Genomic DNA, 16,074 nt, shown 5'->3' on the forward strand with positions numbered 1-16,074 from the left:
TACAGGCAAGTTCTTCCACTCTCTGCCGCGCCGTGTTTCATTACGCCATTTCGTCCTGCCATACTACCCATTTCGTCGCCCCATCCCTCCATCCCTGTCACCCTAGCCGCTGATTTACATGCTACCTTATCTTATCTGCGATTGCTACCTTCATCATGTAAATCGCTGCTGCAATATGTACTTGCTTCCGATATTCCAACTTCGCTGCATCTCACTGTTATTTCACTATTTGCACCACTGTTCCCCCATGTAATACCGGCCCTGGGTGGGTTTGAAGCCCTGTGTCACGCTGCGTGTGCGCTGGACTTAGCGCCGCATCACTGCCCTGCAATTGCTGCTATTTTGAGTTTCTTTGTTGCGCTTAGCCTACGAGCTTCGACACAATGCATGTAACCGCGTCTCCCGCACATGCGCCTGATGCGCTGCAATTCAGATGGGCAGATCGCCTAAACCTGGACCAGCAATACTGCTACCTCTATTTCAGCGTTCATCGATTTCAGCTGCTTCTACCTCAGCTGCTGCTACTTCTACTCACTTTGTCTTCGGACTTGCACGCCAACTACCATGGGTGATGCCAACTAATCAGATGCACAGAGCCTCTAGTTCATTATGCGATGAGCCCCAAAATACCATTTTTATATACCACTCTAATACGACGACACAATGACTTCTAGGTAAGTTTCTCCCACAATCCTCCTTATTTGACAGTAGAGCTTGTGGCTAACGTTTTCGATAGACTTGATCGATTAGTTACGTAAGTTTCTCTATCCCCCCCAATGATCTCAAATCACCTATCTATCAATGGTTCTATACTTCAAAACCCAAATCCCCATAACTGACCCATTCCTTCAGTATCCTCGAGACAGGGAGCACCCGGCTCATTCGGGACACTGCAGTCAACCAGCTCGCTGACTGGCAAAAACAACACCCCGATGAGCTTTTTAATCTCCTGTCACGGGTGATCCCATATCTTCGCTATAAAGATTGGGAGACGAGGACGACAGCGGCCAAGGCTATCGGTAAAATTGTAGAGAACGCCCCGCTCTACGATCCTAATTCAGGAGAGGTTGCAAGTGAGCCCAAGAAAGAAGAGGCCTCCTCTGAAAACGGCGCAATCAAGAAGGAGGAAGATAACAAAGCTTCATCGGTTCTTTCCGACGACGATGTGTTCAAGCTTGAGGCACTCGATGTGGACACCATTTTGAAATTCGGCCGGCCGCTTCTACGCGGCGGCGGCATAGAATACAACCTTGCTTCTCTCGATCCCCAGGCCCGGTTAGAGTACCAGAAGAAGACACTCCTGGGTCGACTTGGCTTGCTGGGAAGAAAATTTGAAGACGAAGAAATTATTGTAGGGGATGGGGTGCCGAAAACCCCCCTTGACGCCTCAAATGGTAATAGCCTGAACAAAGGCGAAGGAACGCAATCCCAGAGTCAGACCGCAGAAGAGTCCCAGCTTAGTTCGAGGCAACTTAATGTGCTGAAGCGGAAACGTAAGAAGGAGGCAATGAAAGCGCAGGGTAAGGGCGGCTTTGGAGATCTCTCTCTACGACGCACGACAACTGCTGGGTCGGAAGGATTCGGAGACGACACCCCGACGGGAGAACACGAATCAAAGAAGAATGGGAAAATGAATGATTACTTTAATCTTGAGCGCCCAGCCGATATCGACGAAGATGCCAAAGTTGTCAGCGAATTCAAAGGATCAGTGATGCAAATCAAATCTGAACTCGAGGCTGAGGAGTCTATGGAGGGCGCCGAGTGGCCCTACGAGCGGCTCTGCGACTTTCTTAAGATCGATCTTTTCGATTCCGCATGGGAAACGCGACACGGAGCCGCAATGGCACTGCGTGAGGTTCTCCGAGTTCATGGTGGCGGGGCTGGCAGAGTTCGGGGCAAGTCAGTCGAGGACAATAACGAGCTAAATCGTGCATGGCTTAACGATGTTGCCTGCAGACTTTGCTGTGTTCTGATGCTGGACCGGTTTACCGACTATAGTTCCGATACATCAGTTGCTCCTATCAGAGAAACAATTGGACAAACCCTTGGTGCTGTGCTCAAACATGTGCCTTCCGAATCGGTTTACGACATCTATCGAATCCTGTATCGGATGGTTATGCATGAAGATCTTAAATTGGACTCTCCAATCTGGGCTGTTTGCCATGGTGGTATGATTGGCCTGAGATACGTTGTTGCTGTCAGGAAAGACCTGCTGCTTCAAGATGGGGATATGATTGACGGTGTCATCAAAGCCGTCATGAAGGGCTTAGGTGACAATGACGACGATGTTCGCTCAGTCAGTGCCGCCACCCTGATACCCATGGCTCAAGAGTTTGTCACAATGCGGCCGGCAGCTCTCGATGGCCTCACTAATATTGTGTGGGAGAGCTTGTCTAACTTGGGTGACGATTTGAGCGCCAGTACGGGACGGATTATGGATCTTCTTGCTACTCTCTGTGGCTTCCCTCAAGTTCTCGAGTCGATGAAGTCTTCTGCTGCTCAAGATGAAGAGCGATCTTTCACTCTCCTGGTTCCGCGCCTCTATCCCTTTTTACGTCATACAATTACTTCTGTTCGGCTTGCTGTACTGAAAGCTCTTCTAACTTTTGCAAACCTTGGCGACGAGACATCACAGGGCTGGCTCAACGGCAGAATTCTCCGCCTCATCTTCCAGAATATCCTGGTTGAGAGAGATAAGGAAACCCTTGACATGTCCCTGCAGCTCTGGGGTGCTCTTGTCCGCACATTAGCAAAGAACCCCGCCATCCTTGCTGACGAATTTGCTCCTCACATTGATAATTTGATGCAATTGACGCTGCATCCAATTGGCGTATCACGGCATCCGATCCCCATGCATGCCGGCCTATTCCAGAAGCCATCCGGTGGTACCTACTCGGCGTCCGGCCCGATGCAACCTAGTGGTAGACGACTTTCCTCGCCTGATGGCCTTGATCGACCAATAAAACGTCGCCGTAAATCTACTAGAGTCGAGGAGTCCACTCCTGCCGGCCTGACACATGATGTGGATGGCCATATGATGCAGGGCGACGTTGATCTCGTTGGTTTAGATGTGCTAATTCGGTCAAGAGTCTCGGCTGCTCAGGCCATGGGCCTCGTCATGTCCTTGGTACCCTCAGGAAATCTTGATGATTACGACGCCCTGCTTGTACCAGGCCTTACTTCCGCCTTCTCCTCCACACAGTTAACTGCTTGCCTTGTCATTGACGAATTTGCGAGAAATTGCCAAACAGCCGAAGATCCTGGCCGCTATCTGGATCATTTGCAGCGGATTGTGGAATCAGATCGCCCTTCGGCCTACAGAGATTTGGTGACCTTTGTGCAGAGAGCAAGGAGCCTTTGCCAGCAACTGCTTCATCTATTCCGTGACCATGGCAAAGTCTCTCATAGCAAACTGCCTACCCTTCCTGTCGTGGTTCAAGGCGAAGCTGAAGCTGGTCCCAGCGCCTTTTCCATCGCAACTGCGGAAAAATGCGTGGGTGAAGACTTTGAGAGGCTCAAGAAGCTCATGCCTCCTGGCCAACGGCTGATTGCTGGTCAGCAGCTAGCTGACGCTCGTGACAACACGGTATCAGCTATAGAAGAAGCCAAGGCGTTCAAGGACGCCCGCGACATTAGAATCAAGGCTGGCGCAGCTTGCGCCATGGTTGCAATGAAGCTCTTGCCCAAGAAGCCCAGTCCCCTCATCAAGGGTATCATGGATTCCATCAAGACGGAAGAGAATCATCAGCTCCAGAGCCGCTCCTCAGAAGCCATCGCAAAACTTGTTCAACTATTTGCAGAAAAGGGAAGGCGTGGTCCCGCGGATAAAGTTGTCGCCAACTTGGTCAAATTTTCCTGCGTGGAAGTGGCTGAAACTCCAGAGTTCCCCGTTCATGCTGCCAAAACCAACTGCATTCTCTCCATGCAGAAAGAAGAAGACCGCGTTGATCATCCAGACGCCGCTAAGTGGGCCAGGGAAGCCAAGGCTGCCAGGATCACGCGCAGAGGTGCAAAGGAAGCCTTGGAGATATTGTCTAAGACTTACGGCGCGACCTTGTTCGACTCTGTACCAAGTTTGAAGGGCTTTATGAAAGATGCGCTAGTCAAGGCCTTCACAGCAGATTTGCCTCCAGAAGCTCGGGATGCTGAGCTGGCATTCGGTCAGGAGATTGTCGACGCAATGTCAGTTATTCGGACTATGACGCCTACCTTGGATAAGAGTCTTCACCCATTTGTTATGGAAATGATGCCTCTTGTCATTAAAGCCCTGCATTCTGATCTCTCGGTTTTCCGGTACATGGCTGCCAAATGTCTAGCTACCATATGCAGTGTTATTACCGTGGACGGAATGACAGCGTTGGTAGAAAAGGTCTTGCCGTCAATCAGCAACCCGCTAGATCTCAATTTCCGCCAAGGTGTAATTGAAGCCATCTACCATCTGATTGCCGTCATGGGCGACGCGATTCTTCCCTATGTCATCTTCTTGATCGTACCTGTTCTTGGTCGAATGAGTGATTCTGACAATGAAATTCGTCTCATTGCTACCACGTCTTTCGCCACACTAGTCAAACTGGTACCCCTCGAAGCTGGGATTCCCGATCCGCCTGGCCTGTCTGAAGAGCTTCTGAAAGGTCGAGACCGAGAACGAACGTTCATCGCCCAGCTTCTCGATCCCAAGAAAGTCGAACCGTTTCAGATCCCCGTGGCCATCAAGGCAGAACTTCGTTCGTACCAACAAGACGGTGTTAACTGGCTCAACTTCCTCAATAAATATCACCTCCATGGCATTCTTTGTGATGACATGGGCCTCGGAAAAACTCTGCAGACCATCTGTATTGTGGCCAGTGACCATCATCAGCGGCAAGAAGAGTTTGCAAAAACGCAAGCCCCTGATGTTAGGCGGCTGCCGTCTCTAATTGTATGCCCTCCAACGCTGTCAGGTCACTGGCAACAGGAGATCAAGACGTATGCTCCCTTCCTTAGTGTTACAGCGTATGTTGGGCCTCCAGTAGAGCGCAAAGCTATGAAAGATAGACTTGGCGACACTGATATTGTTATTACATCTTATGACGTTACAAGAAATGACTCCGAAATCCTGGAGAAACACAACTGGAACTACGTTGTCCTGGACGAGGGCCACTTAATCAAGAATCCCAAAGCTAAGATCACCCAAGCTGTGAAGAGACTGGCCAGTAACCACCGACTTATTCTTACGGGCACACCAATCCAAAATAACGTCCTGGAACTCTGGTCTTTGTTTGATTTCCTTATGCCAGGATTCCTTGGAGCTGAAAAAGTGTTTTTGGATCGATTTGCGAAGCCTATTGCGGCAAGTCGATATAGTAAAGCATCTTCCAAGGAGCAGGAGGCAGGAGCCTTAGCCATTGAGGCTCTGCACAAACAGGTGCTTCCTTTCTTGCTCCGTCGCCTCAAGGAAGAAGTCTTGAACGACCTACCCCCCAAGATTCTACAGAACTACTACTGCGATCTCAGCGACCTGCAAAAGAAGTTGTTTGAAGACTTTACCAAGAAACAGGGCAAGAAGATCCAAGCGGAGGCTGGCCGAGAGGACAAGGAGGCCAAGCAGCACATCTTCCAAGCTCTGCAATATATGCGAAAACTGTGCAACTCTCCTGCCATGGTTATGAAACCAGGAAGCGATTACTATAACGAGACACAAAAGATTCTTCAGAAACAGGGAACATCTATCGAAGATGCTCATCATGCACCGAAGCTCACGGCTCTTAAAGATCTCTTGATTGATTGTGGTATTGGCGACGATAGAGATGACTCCAACGACCCACTATACCAGCCCATCAAACCTCATCGTGCCCTCATTTTCTGCCAAATGAAAGAAATGTTAGACATGGTCCAGACTAAGGTGCTTAAAGAAATGCTACCCTCTGTATCCTATCTGAGACTTGATGGATCGGTGGAGGCGAACAAGAGACAGGATATCGTCAACAAATTCAACAGCGACCCTTCATATGATGTGCTCTTGCTGACGACTAGCGTGGGTGGTCTTGGATTGAATCTTACAGGTGCAGATACCGTCATATTCGTGGAGCATGACTGGAATCCGCAGAAGGATCTGCAGGCTATGGATCGCGCTCACCGAATCGGCCAAAAGAAGGTGGTCAACGTCTATCGTCTCATCACTCGTGGCACGTTGGAAGAGAAGATCCTCAGCCTCCAGCGCTTCAAGATTGATGTGGCATCAACAGTTGTCAACCAGCAGAACGCGGGCTTGGCGACGATGGATACGGATCAAATTCTAGACTTGTTCAATCTAGGCGACACAGGACCCAGCCTCATAGCCGATAAGCCGCAGAATGGTATTGATGGAAGGGAGGAGGATATGGTTGATATTGAAACTGGTGATGTACTACGGCAGCCTGGCAAAAAGGCGTGGCTGGACGATTTGGGAGAATTGTGGGATAACAAGCAGTATGAAGAGAGTTTCGACTTGGACGATTTCATGAAGACCATGGGATGAACGAATAGCAGATAATACATAGGAGCTGGCTCTCAAGACGTGGAAGGGAACGGTACAAAAAAGGGGAACAACTTAAAACAAGGACTACATAAAAAATTAATTCATCTTTCTATGGGCTCTTTCCCCCCCTGGTACTCGTTATATCTCAACACTCTAAATGGCTTTCTCTTTGGCTGGACGAGAGTAGAGGGATGATTTTGATATTCAAAAATAAGTGATGACAAAGCGTTATTTGATACGATTTTCTGCTTGGAAAATAAAAATAAAATTGAAGAATATATGATGTAAAGCTGAGAACGATTTAGGCAACTATTGATTAAGCCATGGATGATATTTTTATGTCCTTGAGACTGACAAAGGTAATTACTATGTAGGGGATGACGCGCAGTATATGCCATTGCTTTATAAACCTTAGGTGGGCAGAGATCTGACCCCGCCAAAGCTTCGGCGAACTTCTATCGACAAGAAACTGGCCCCACCTTCGTCCTCTCTTGTGTCCCAGGACCTAATGGAAAGCCTAGAAATCTGTTCTTACAACTCTTGTTAAAAAAATACATCGGTGCCTACAAAATCTACTGGTGATACCGTAGCTACGAAGCCTATTTTCTGCATTTTCTTGCGATACATCCTGCTTGCTAAGCCATACGACGAGCTCCCGGTAGCTCTAAGAGCAGCCCACCATGCCTATTGATTACAGCAGATTTGTATGAAGTCATTGGATGATGTCCTTGTTAGGCCGATAATTTTTACTGACCAGTGGCTTCGATTCACTAGGATGCGATTGAAGTGAGCGACGATTCTGATATCGAAGTCCACCCTAATGTCGACAAGCGGTCTTTCATCCGAGCGAAGCAGAATCAGATTCACCAGGAGCGCCAACAGAGGAAGAATCGCATCACAGCCCTCAAGTATGAGCGGGTGATCAATAGCGCTTTGTTGGGCCGGGTGGTCTCTCTCTTGGACAATCTGAAAGCTCATGCCTCTGAAGCCGCTGCAGGGAACCAGGCCCAGATTGCCTTCAAGGCTGTCCTGACCAGTGCTGGCGATCCCAAAGACGACCAGCCGCCCCCACGACCAGAGGGTGTTTTCAGCGACGACCAGCCCATGCCTACATACTCAAAAATGCTGATGCAGCTATTGGACCAAGTGAACAAGACTCTTGATGAGAAGAAGGTCGAGGATCGGTACACGGGAATGCTTGAAGAGATGCAAGTGCATGTGGATAAGATTAAGGAGCTACAGAAAGAACAAGCGGCCGAGCTGGAGAAACTCGAGAAGGAAGAAGGGAAAAAGATTACGAGTGACAACATTCGCGACGGATTCAACAGCTCATACGTGAATAAATCAGGCCCCTCTGAGAAGAAGGAAGATAGCAAGGTGGAGCTGCTAAATCCCAACTTTTCTACGTCTGCGCCGGCTTCAGGGTCGTCTTCATCAGACAAGGTTGCGGTGGATGACGATGACGAAATAGAGGCATCACCAGCAGCACAGAAATTTGGTGCGATCAGCGTCAACGACTATTCAGGTAGCTTAAAGTTCCTTGCTCAGAATCCGCAGATCTTGACGGAGAAAGAGACGGACGGACTGCTTGTGCTTGCGTTTGACGCAGCCCTGGAGCGAAAGGATGATTTGGCTCGTCAGTATGTTCACCAGGCACTGTTACTACAGTATTGCCGTGCATTGGGCAAAGATGGCGTAGCACTCTTCTTCAAGCGCATCACTACAAAGGGTCACCAGGCACAAGATGTCTTCTACAAGGACGTCCAGGATACATACATGAGAATTAAGAACAGGTCGCTAGAAATCATTGCTGAGCGGGCCAAGGAACCAGCAGAAGGCGTTGAACAGATCCAGCTACACGCCGTGGAGCCTGGCACCACCATTCAGATCAAGGTCCCTCCCGCCGATAGTGACGACGCTGATACCCAGGCCGCTCGAAAGATCTACGACAGCTTTGACCCCGAGATGAAGAAGGCCCTCGAATCAGGCGAATTGGACGAGGTCAACAAGGTTTTGGGGAATATGAAGATAGATGAGGCGGAGGAGCTCGTGGGTCTCTTTGGAGAGGTAAGTCAAGACATTAATGTCCGATGCTGGACAAGACATTTTATTGGTATAAAAGATATGGTGCTGACAATAGTTGATAAACTTAGGCCAATATCCTCAGTCTTGAAGAAGAGCTGATCGATGCCACGACGGAAGAGGGACAAAAGCAGCTTCGAGAATTGGAAGCAGCGGCAGCAGCTGAGAGAAAAGCAGAGGCAGAGGCAGAGACGGAGTCAGTAGGCGACCCTGAGTAATGGTGAACTGCACCGGCTTTGAGTTTTTTTTTTCTTAGTTGAAGGAGAAAGGATGAAATTGAGAAGTAAAAGAGCAGTAGGATGATGACGATGATACCAGCCACCAGAATGGGACTAAGTGGGATCACACGATCAAGTTAGAGAATTTCCGAGTTCTTTGGCAGATACTTCATTGGGAGTCTGTCTTGTATGAGATAAGTAATCTAAGCATGTAACAGCAAAAAAAGAGCCATTCGGCTGTATTCTTGCGAGAGCATGGTATCATTTGAAATGGCCATGGACAAATTTGAGGCTATGGAATTGATACGAGGATAAAATCTCCACTGAACGCGTGTCCTTACAGAGACGGTGAAGCAGCTTGATATGGTCGCTGTGAAGTGGCTTACTATTTGACGTAGCTTTGCAGATTGCCAAGAATACACGATAGAGCTTTACGAAGGGGGGCTACGTATGCCTTGGGTGACACATTCGGGAGTGGCTGAATTTGGAGAAGTATTGAGATGCAAGGCTTATCACTGAATAGGAAAAACCGAATGGTGTCATGAGATTTTGACGTGGGAAGAGTATCTTGAGACGAGTTGGATGGTTCCAAGAGCGGCAGGCTGATGGAGTAAGTGGTTGTTAAGCTGCTCCCCCGCATCTGTCAGCCATCAATACGAGAGATATCCCCATCGTGGCTGAGCATGGCGAGCATCGATATCGTATAAGAGAGAATTGGGGGGAAAAAAGCTTAAAACTTTACAAACGATAACCCCATATAAAGGGAGCGAAGAACAAAAAGGCGACAGAGCGACAGACTGAGAGGAGCCGTGCTAATAGTTTTACGCATGAATGTGGTGGTGAATGTGGACCTGTTTTTGGGGTCGCCGTGTTTACACATGGCTTTCTCCAACAATACTGGTTTGAAAGCATGGAGCCCGATCAGCGATGAGCGAGATAAAAATAGCGAGGCGAAGTGTGGCCGGACGATCACAGGCACAGGCACAGGCACACAGACACACCACAGCCTCTCCTCACGTTTGGCGTTTCGTCTTACAGCATCCTTTTGTCGTCCTGTGTATCGGATGTTTTGGTAAATATTGAAACTGAGATTCATTGCTCTCTCGGTATTGCTCTCTCGGAAAGCAGCGGCAATGTGTAAAAGGAGATGCCGTATACTAGTAGAAATAGTTCCGGTACTTTTTATTCGGGCCAATGCTCATTACTCGAGGTGCCACTCCTTGTACCAGCACATGTACCTTTTTTTCTGGGCCAACTGTTTGATGCGCCCATGCACGTTTTGGAGTTGGATGTTGCATTGAAGAAATTGGAGCTGGGCGTTTTACTTGCCCTACTGAGGTGCAGGTTCCGAGTACCGAGTACACGCGGGAATCTACTGCGGAACACACGGGATGAACCTGCATCGCGATAAAAATTCAAACGCAGTGATACCTGGTAACCATGCTGGACAAGGCAAGAAAAAACTCTTGCCAAAGCGGGCGCAAGACAATTTATTGAGGCAATCTATTACGTTTATATGGATCACACGAAGTATTGCCTTTGTAGTATTACTGTTTAGTAGGTGCTAGAGGTGCCCTTAATATGAAATGCATGGATACTGGTAGCGGCTGGACGGTAGCCAAGTGGAGAGCAAAAAGCATAGGGAACTCGGCAACTATGGACACACAACTCTAATGTTATGCGCACTATTAGCATGGGAAGAGAATCATTCTATATGGAAAATTTTCTATTGTCTCTATTGTCTCTATTATCTCTACGGCTTCTATGGAATACTGCTTCCACCAGCTCTATCATCTCTGGTAATGTTCCAACTTCTTTACTATATATTGACATGTAACCTCCTAGTTAAAATCTATGATTATATAATCATACTGCCCGAATAGCAATGCTCTATAATGCACAAGTCTCTCTACAGATCTGGTGCTCTTACTTCCAACTGTGTGTGTATTTTCGCCTTGTGATCCTAGTATTTTTGCTCCCCCCTGGATAGCACCACAGGCTAGAGCCTCAGCTTTCGGATCTGCAGTTCTTTTTTAGGGCCCCTCTCTTAGCTGGACCAGCTTTTGTCTCTGCCGTTTCAGCGCAGCTCCACTGCTGACGTCTCAGAGGCGCAGTCTAAGCACTGCCAAAATGGCTGAGCAGGGATCATGGCAAAGTGATTTACTTCGCTAGAGGCCTTGGCTCCATTAGGGGGCTCGTTATTCTCTCCGAGCCGCGATCTAGAGGCTGGGCGGAGAGACTACTCTTTTCCTTCTCTAGTCATTTCTTCCAGTCTTCATTTTTCATTTTCTCTTCTTCTTCAATTATACTGAAGCTGAGCCGGGGTTATTTATTGGGATAGATCTGGTGACCAGAGTTTATTTTCTTTTCATCTTGATTATTCTTTAATAAATGGTCGGCTAGTGTTTCAAGATTTAACTTTTTTTACTATATCCCTTTTCTTGTCCCTTTCTCGTCTCTCTCTACTGGAACCATTTATACTATCTCGGTGTATACTTTATACCTTTACCTCTCCAAAGAGGTTAAATCATATCCACATACCTATCTTATTCATTTTATACCACTCCCCTTTTTCGTATACTCCATATCTCATTAAAGCATATCGAAAGCTTGACTCGAGGATTTAGCGTATGTACATGGGATAGTCCTTAAAGTTGATCCATCCCGCTGTATTTGACAACTAACCAGGGTTGACCAGAAGCGAAAGCAAAGGATATTCAAAGGCTGAGGATAACAAGAAAAGTCAATATGCGCTTTTCAGTATCTCGCCTCCTGGCCACTGCCTTGATTGGCAGTGTCGGTGTTCAAGCAGTTTTCCCCAGGCCTGAAGCGTCAGACGTGTCATCAGCAGCAACACCGTCATCAACAGCTTCTTCTTCTTCAGCATCCTCTTCAGGAGTCTGCAACAACTCACCGGTGCTATGTGATCGCCATTATAACGACATCACCTACATGGGTGCCCATGACAGCGCCTTTCTCAGAGACGCCAGCACCGGTAACTCTGTCGCCGGCAACCAGTTCAAGAACGCCACATTCGCCCTCGATGCCGGACTTCGTTTCCTCCAGGCCCAGGTTCACAATGAGAACAACACACTTCGCCTGTGTCACACCTCGTGCGGTCTTTTGGATGCTGGCCCTCTGGAGAATTGGCTCGCAGCCGTCAACGACTGGGTAGTTGGCCATCCCTCGGATGTCATTACTCTCCTCCTGGTCAACTCTGATGAGGCGGATATTTCCATGTTTGCAAGTGCCTTCGAGCAGTCAGGTATTGACAAGTTTGGTTATACCCCGACGTCCAAGACTGCATGGCCCAGCCTGGCGCAAATGATTGCCAACGACACTCGAGTCGTGTCTTTCATCACCAACATCGATGCGTCCAAGACTAGCCCACACCTCTTGCCTGAGTTCGACTACGTCTTCGAGACGCCTTTTACTGTCGTTGAGCTTGATGGTTTCAACTGCACCGTCGATCGACCCTCCAACGCCGGCACTGCCGCCAACGCATTCTCAAAGGGATTCATGGGTCTCATTAACCACTTCAAGGACCAGGAAGTCACCGGATCCATCATCATCCCCGACACAGCCAACATCGACCTTGTCAACAGCGCCGCCACCAACGCTACCGGAAACCTGGGCCTGCACATCCAACAGTGCAACCAGCAGTGGAGCCACCGTCCCAACTTCGTCCTCGTCGATTTCTGGGACCAGGGATCAACCGTCAAGGCCGCCGATAACAGCAACGGAATCAACGATGCCACTGGCCGGACCAGTGTCGCCAGCAACTCGAGCAACTCGAATTCCGCAGACGGCGTGAGTTCGACGCGAGAGCTCGGAACGGGAGCTCTGATTGCGTTCATTGCGGCGACACTGTTGATGATTTAAAGAGGCTGGCTTTCTCTTCTTCGTTTCTCAGATATGAGAGAGAATGTAAAGATTCAGTCATTTTTTTCTCACAAAGCATACATATTCTGGCATTTTAGCGAGGCGTTTTCAAGGCAACCTAGATTGCGACATATGGGGTTTTAAGAAAGAAAAAAAAAAGGAAAAAAGGAGGAAATAGATTTAAACTTCCTGGGGGTTTTTAGATACACTATTCAATCATTCATTATTAGATTCTTGCATAGCCATTGGTAATATTACCGATCAATTTTAACATTCTTTTTCGTGGAAGAAGCTCCTTTCGGATATTGATTTGACATGAGTTTGTTTGCACTTATACCCTATGGCTTTGTGTTTTAGTCGCGATGCTGCAGAAATTAAGTCCTCAATTAAAAATTTCAATTTATAATCTCTTCTTCTCTTTTATACATTTTTTTCCGCTATCGCGAATTTGTTAGGAGCGTCATGAAGCAACTGCTTGCAAAGGCGTAAAGGCACGCATAAACTCGGCATCTCATAAGCCCGCTAAAAAGCTATTGAAAACCCCTCTACTAAAAACATCGACCATCTCAACATACGTTTTCTAATTCCCATACCTCTTGCTCTCTTCATCGCCATACCCTCAAATCACTCTCCATAGCTTCTCAATTCATTGAATGTTCCGTCTCGCTCCCAGAACTTACGGCGCCTCGAGGCATATTCATCCACAAATTTCATTTTGCCGAGCCTTTAGATCTACCGCTGTAGCTATGGATTACGCCTCAATCCCGACGCCAGCTTCGTGCTATGCCGACTTTTGCTTGATTCCTGTGCGCTTACTTCCTTTCTGATTTATCTTTCATCTCATTAACAAACTGTACTATCACGGCTAGATTGGCACAAACAGCGTCTCCGTGGCAGAGGAAGTCGCCCAGGTCCAGCGGGTGCTCAAAGCAAGTGGCCTGAAATATACGATGCACTCTGCCGGAACAACTGTTGGTGAGTCTGATGTCCATATTAGACCCTCCTTTGAATAATCAAAAGCTGATATCTTTTTTCTTCTTAGAGGGTAACTGGGAGGAGGTCATGACGGTGGTTGGCAAGTGCCATTCGGCAGTTCATGAAAAGGGCGTTGTGAGAGTTCAGTCTTCCATGAGAGTTGGATCGAGGTAAGTTTCTGTATCGTAATCAGGAAACAAAAGAGAGAGAGAAGAATATTGTAGATGTCTACTAACACTGGGGCACAACAGGACGGATAAGAAGCAGACCGCGGAGGATAAGGTCAAGAGAATTGAAGATTTGCTGGATGCGGACACCAAATGATGACGACAGTGGAGAATGCAGATGCAGCTGTGCTATAGCTGATCATCTCATTCACGGCAATAAGGAGAGTAATATGTAAATTACATTAAAATGTTTGAATTATTAAGTACTTTTCCTTTTTGCCCTCCTATGACTGGCTGAACCCTGGATCACTGCAACTTAGTCTCCCGGTGTCCAGACCTCAAATCCCGTGGAGAAACAAGAAATAACGAGAGAAAGATCCCAGTATTACATAGTATAGGTTACTTGTACATATTATAACTTCCACATTTTCCTAACCCCCTCGTTGTCATCCTACATCATGTCTGTCATGCTACACATACAACAAGTCTGTTATACTTAGCCTCGCGAGGTCATCCTCTTCTGTGATTTGCGCAGCTCCTTTTCCTTCTCCTTCTCAAGGTACTTCTTCTGCTGCTTGGCGTCCAGGCCCTTGAGATCAGCATCTCGCTTGGCTTTCTTGGCCTTTTCCTTCTCAAGCGCGCGCTCCTCGTTCTTCTCCTCTTCAATCGCCTTCTTGAGCTGAGCAATCATAGACTCACGAGTGGCACGGACACGCTTGAGGACCTCGGGGCGGAAATGAGCGTCCTTGACAAGAGCGTCAGGGATGCGAGTGAATTGCTCGAACACAGGGATGAATTGGTCATAGTTGTTGTTGGACGGGAGTCGGTACTTGAGGAACACTCGCTTGCGAGGCGTGGTTTCTTCGAGACGAGTGGGCTTGTCAGCGGGCTGATCAGAGATGATGAGGTAGTCGAACAGGTCGCCGGCCTTCTTGACGGCCTCAATCAGATCGGCAGTCAGGAAAGTCTCGGTAATCTCGGCGCTCTCGCTCATGACAGACAGCCACTCGGGCAGCTTGGGGTGATCCTTGGTGGCAGTCAGGGAGACGTCGTATCGGTCATCACGCAGCTTCTGCATGCTGGACTTGTTGACAATGGCCCAGACAAAGCCGTCAAAGGTGCTCTTGCCGTCCTTGGGACGGGCCTCAACACCGCCAGCAGCAGGAGGGAGAGTGAGCTCCTCCTTGCCATCAAAAGGATAGATGGTAGCCTCCACGAAATCCTCTGGGCCGTGGAAAGTATCAGTGACCAGGGAGAGTCCCAGCTCAATGTAGTTCAAGAAAGGGTTGAATCGCTTGGCAAGGGTGATCTTGACGTCCATAAAGGCAACATTCTGGCGGCCGGTAGCGTACGAGGCGAACTCAAAGAGCGACTTCTCCTTGATGAAAGAGTTGGCGTCGAAGTCGGAGTCCAGCGTGGGCACGCCTCGGAAGCCGACGGACGCGAACTCGCTCTTCATGGTGGGGGCATGAGCCTTGACCCAAGCCCTGGCCTTGGAGCGGTTTGCGCGCGTGCCAAACATGTGGAACAGGAAGATGAAGGCGGCCATGACAAGGATGATACCCTCGGGCTTGAACTCGGACAGAGAGTGGCGCTCATGGACGTTGTACCATTTCGTCCAGACGACGTCGCTGGTGGGCTGCGCGGTAGCTCCCGTCAGTGTCGCAGCATCGGGAGCAGCTTCAGGGACGGGGTCGGGAGCTCCAGCAAAGTCGGCAAAGTCTAATTGTCAGAGGTCAGCTTGCTGTCTTTTCCTTTGTATCCCTTTCTCGCCATCAATGCAGCAGCAGCTCCTCGGGTCCAATTACAAAGCGCGAAGCAAGCAATTGAATTGGGGAGTGGGGAAGGAAATGACTTACCAGAGTCTGCCTTGCCTGCGGCGGCCTGCTCCGACTTTGCACCTCCAAACATGTTCTTGATCGCGTCGGCCATGGCTGATTGGGGCTCAATGGCTAGAGGTTGGAGGAGGGGGAGAGTAGAGAGAGTCGGGGTTGGAGTTGGCGATTCAGCCAACGTGGAATCTTTTGCGGAGGTTCTCGAAGGCTGAGTGGGGCCCCACGGCCATTTGCTTCTCTGCGCTTCGTTCTAGGCTCAGAATCCCACACACTAGCAAGTCCAGCTTGGCGAGCTTTACAAGTACCCAGCAGGGTTATAGCAGAGTGCTGTATTGTAAACTAACTTGAATATGCCATCTCCCATGGCAATTAGTTATTAGCCGCCATCTTATACTATTGGAGTCTCTCAATATTTCATT

At 48.6% G+C, this 16,074-nt stretch overlaps 5 protein-coding genes across 5 annotated transcripts; 4 read left to right on the forward strand and 1 right to left on the reverse strand.

The window, feature by feature from the left end:
• Nucleotides 1-22: 22 nt before the first annotated feature.
• On the forward strand, nucleotides 23-6,547 carry GGI43DRAFT_17336 (DNA-binding ATPase). The gene is made up of 3 exons (XM_083199746.1): nucleotides 23-674; nucleotides 737-754; nucleotides 853-6,547. Exons 1-3 carry the CDS (start codon nucleotides 664-666, stop codon nucleotides 6,494-6,496), a joined length of 5,673 nt encoding a protein of 1,890 aa, XP_083066197.1. The 5' UTR covers nucleotides 23-663; the 3' UTR covers nucleotides 6,497-6,547.
• A 395-nt stretch (nucleotides 6,548-6,942) lies between these two features.
• GGI43DRAFT_390620 (Hsp90 co-chaperone CDC37) lies at nucleotides 6,943-8,829 on the forward strand. The gene is made up of 2 exons (XM_083204337.1): nucleotides 6,943-7,200; nucleotides 7,271-8,829. The coding sequence occupies exons 1-2, from the start codon at nucleotides 7,177-7,179 to the stop codon at nucleotides 8,678-8,680; spliced, it is 1,434 nt and encodes a 477-aa protein (XP_083066198.1). The 5' UTR covers nucleotides 6,943-7,176; the 3' UTR covers nucleotides 8,681-8,829.
• Nucleotides 8,830-11,077: 2,248 nt separating this feature from the next.
• On the forward strand, nucleotides 11,078-12,812 carry GGI43DRAFT_17332 (PLC-like phosphodiesterase). The gene is made up of 2 exons (XM_083199745.1): nucleotides 11,078-11,424; nucleotides 11,495-12,812. Exon 2 carries the CDS (start codon nucleotides 11,545-11,547, stop codon nucleotides 12,676-12,678), a length of 1,134 nt encoding a protein of 377 aa, XP_083066199.1. The 5' UTR covers nucleotides 11,078-11,424; nucleotides 11,495-11,544; the 3' UTR covers nucleotides 12,679-12,812.
• Nucleotides 12,813-13,249: 437 nt separating this feature from the next.
• On the forward strand, nucleotides 13,250-14,267 carry GGI43DRAFT_17456 (MTH1187/YkoF-like protein). Its single transcript, XM_083199757.1, has 4 exons — nucleotides 13,250-13,484; nucleotides 13,548-13,653; nucleotides 13,721-13,823; nucleotides 13,905-14,267. The coding sequence occupies exons 1-4, from the start codon at nucleotides 13,332-13,334 to the stop codon at nucleotides 13,975-13,977; spliced, it is 435 nt and encodes a 144-aa protein (XP_083066200.1). The 5' UTR covers nucleotides 13,250-13,331; the 3' UTR covers nucleotides 13,978-14,267.
• Nucleotides 13,715-16,034, reverse strand: GGI43DRAFT_17466 (CCDC47 family protein). The gene is made up of 3 exons (XM_083199760.1): nucleotides 15,680-16,034; nucleotides 13,890-15,542; nucleotides 13,715-13,831 (listed from the first exon to the last, which is right to left on the reverse strand). The coding sequence occupies exons 1-2, from the start codon at nucleotides 15,750-15,752 to the stop codon at nucleotides 14,317-14,319; spliced, it is 1,299 nt and encodes a 432-aa protein (XP_083066201.1). The 5' UTR covers nucleotides 15,753-16,034; the 3' UTR covers nucleotides 13,715-13,831; nucleotides 13,890-14,316.
• Between the last annotated feature and the right edge of the window lie 40 nt (nucleotides 16,035-16,074).

Source organism: Trichoderma evansii (genome assembly GCF_050947405.1).
Source record: "Trichoderma evansii strain SZMC 28006 chromosome Unknown GGI43scaffold_1, whole genome shotgun sequence".
Lineage (NCBI taxonomy): Eukaryota > Fungi > Ascomycota > Sordariomycetes > Hypocreales > Hypocreaceae > Trichoderma > Trichoderma evansii.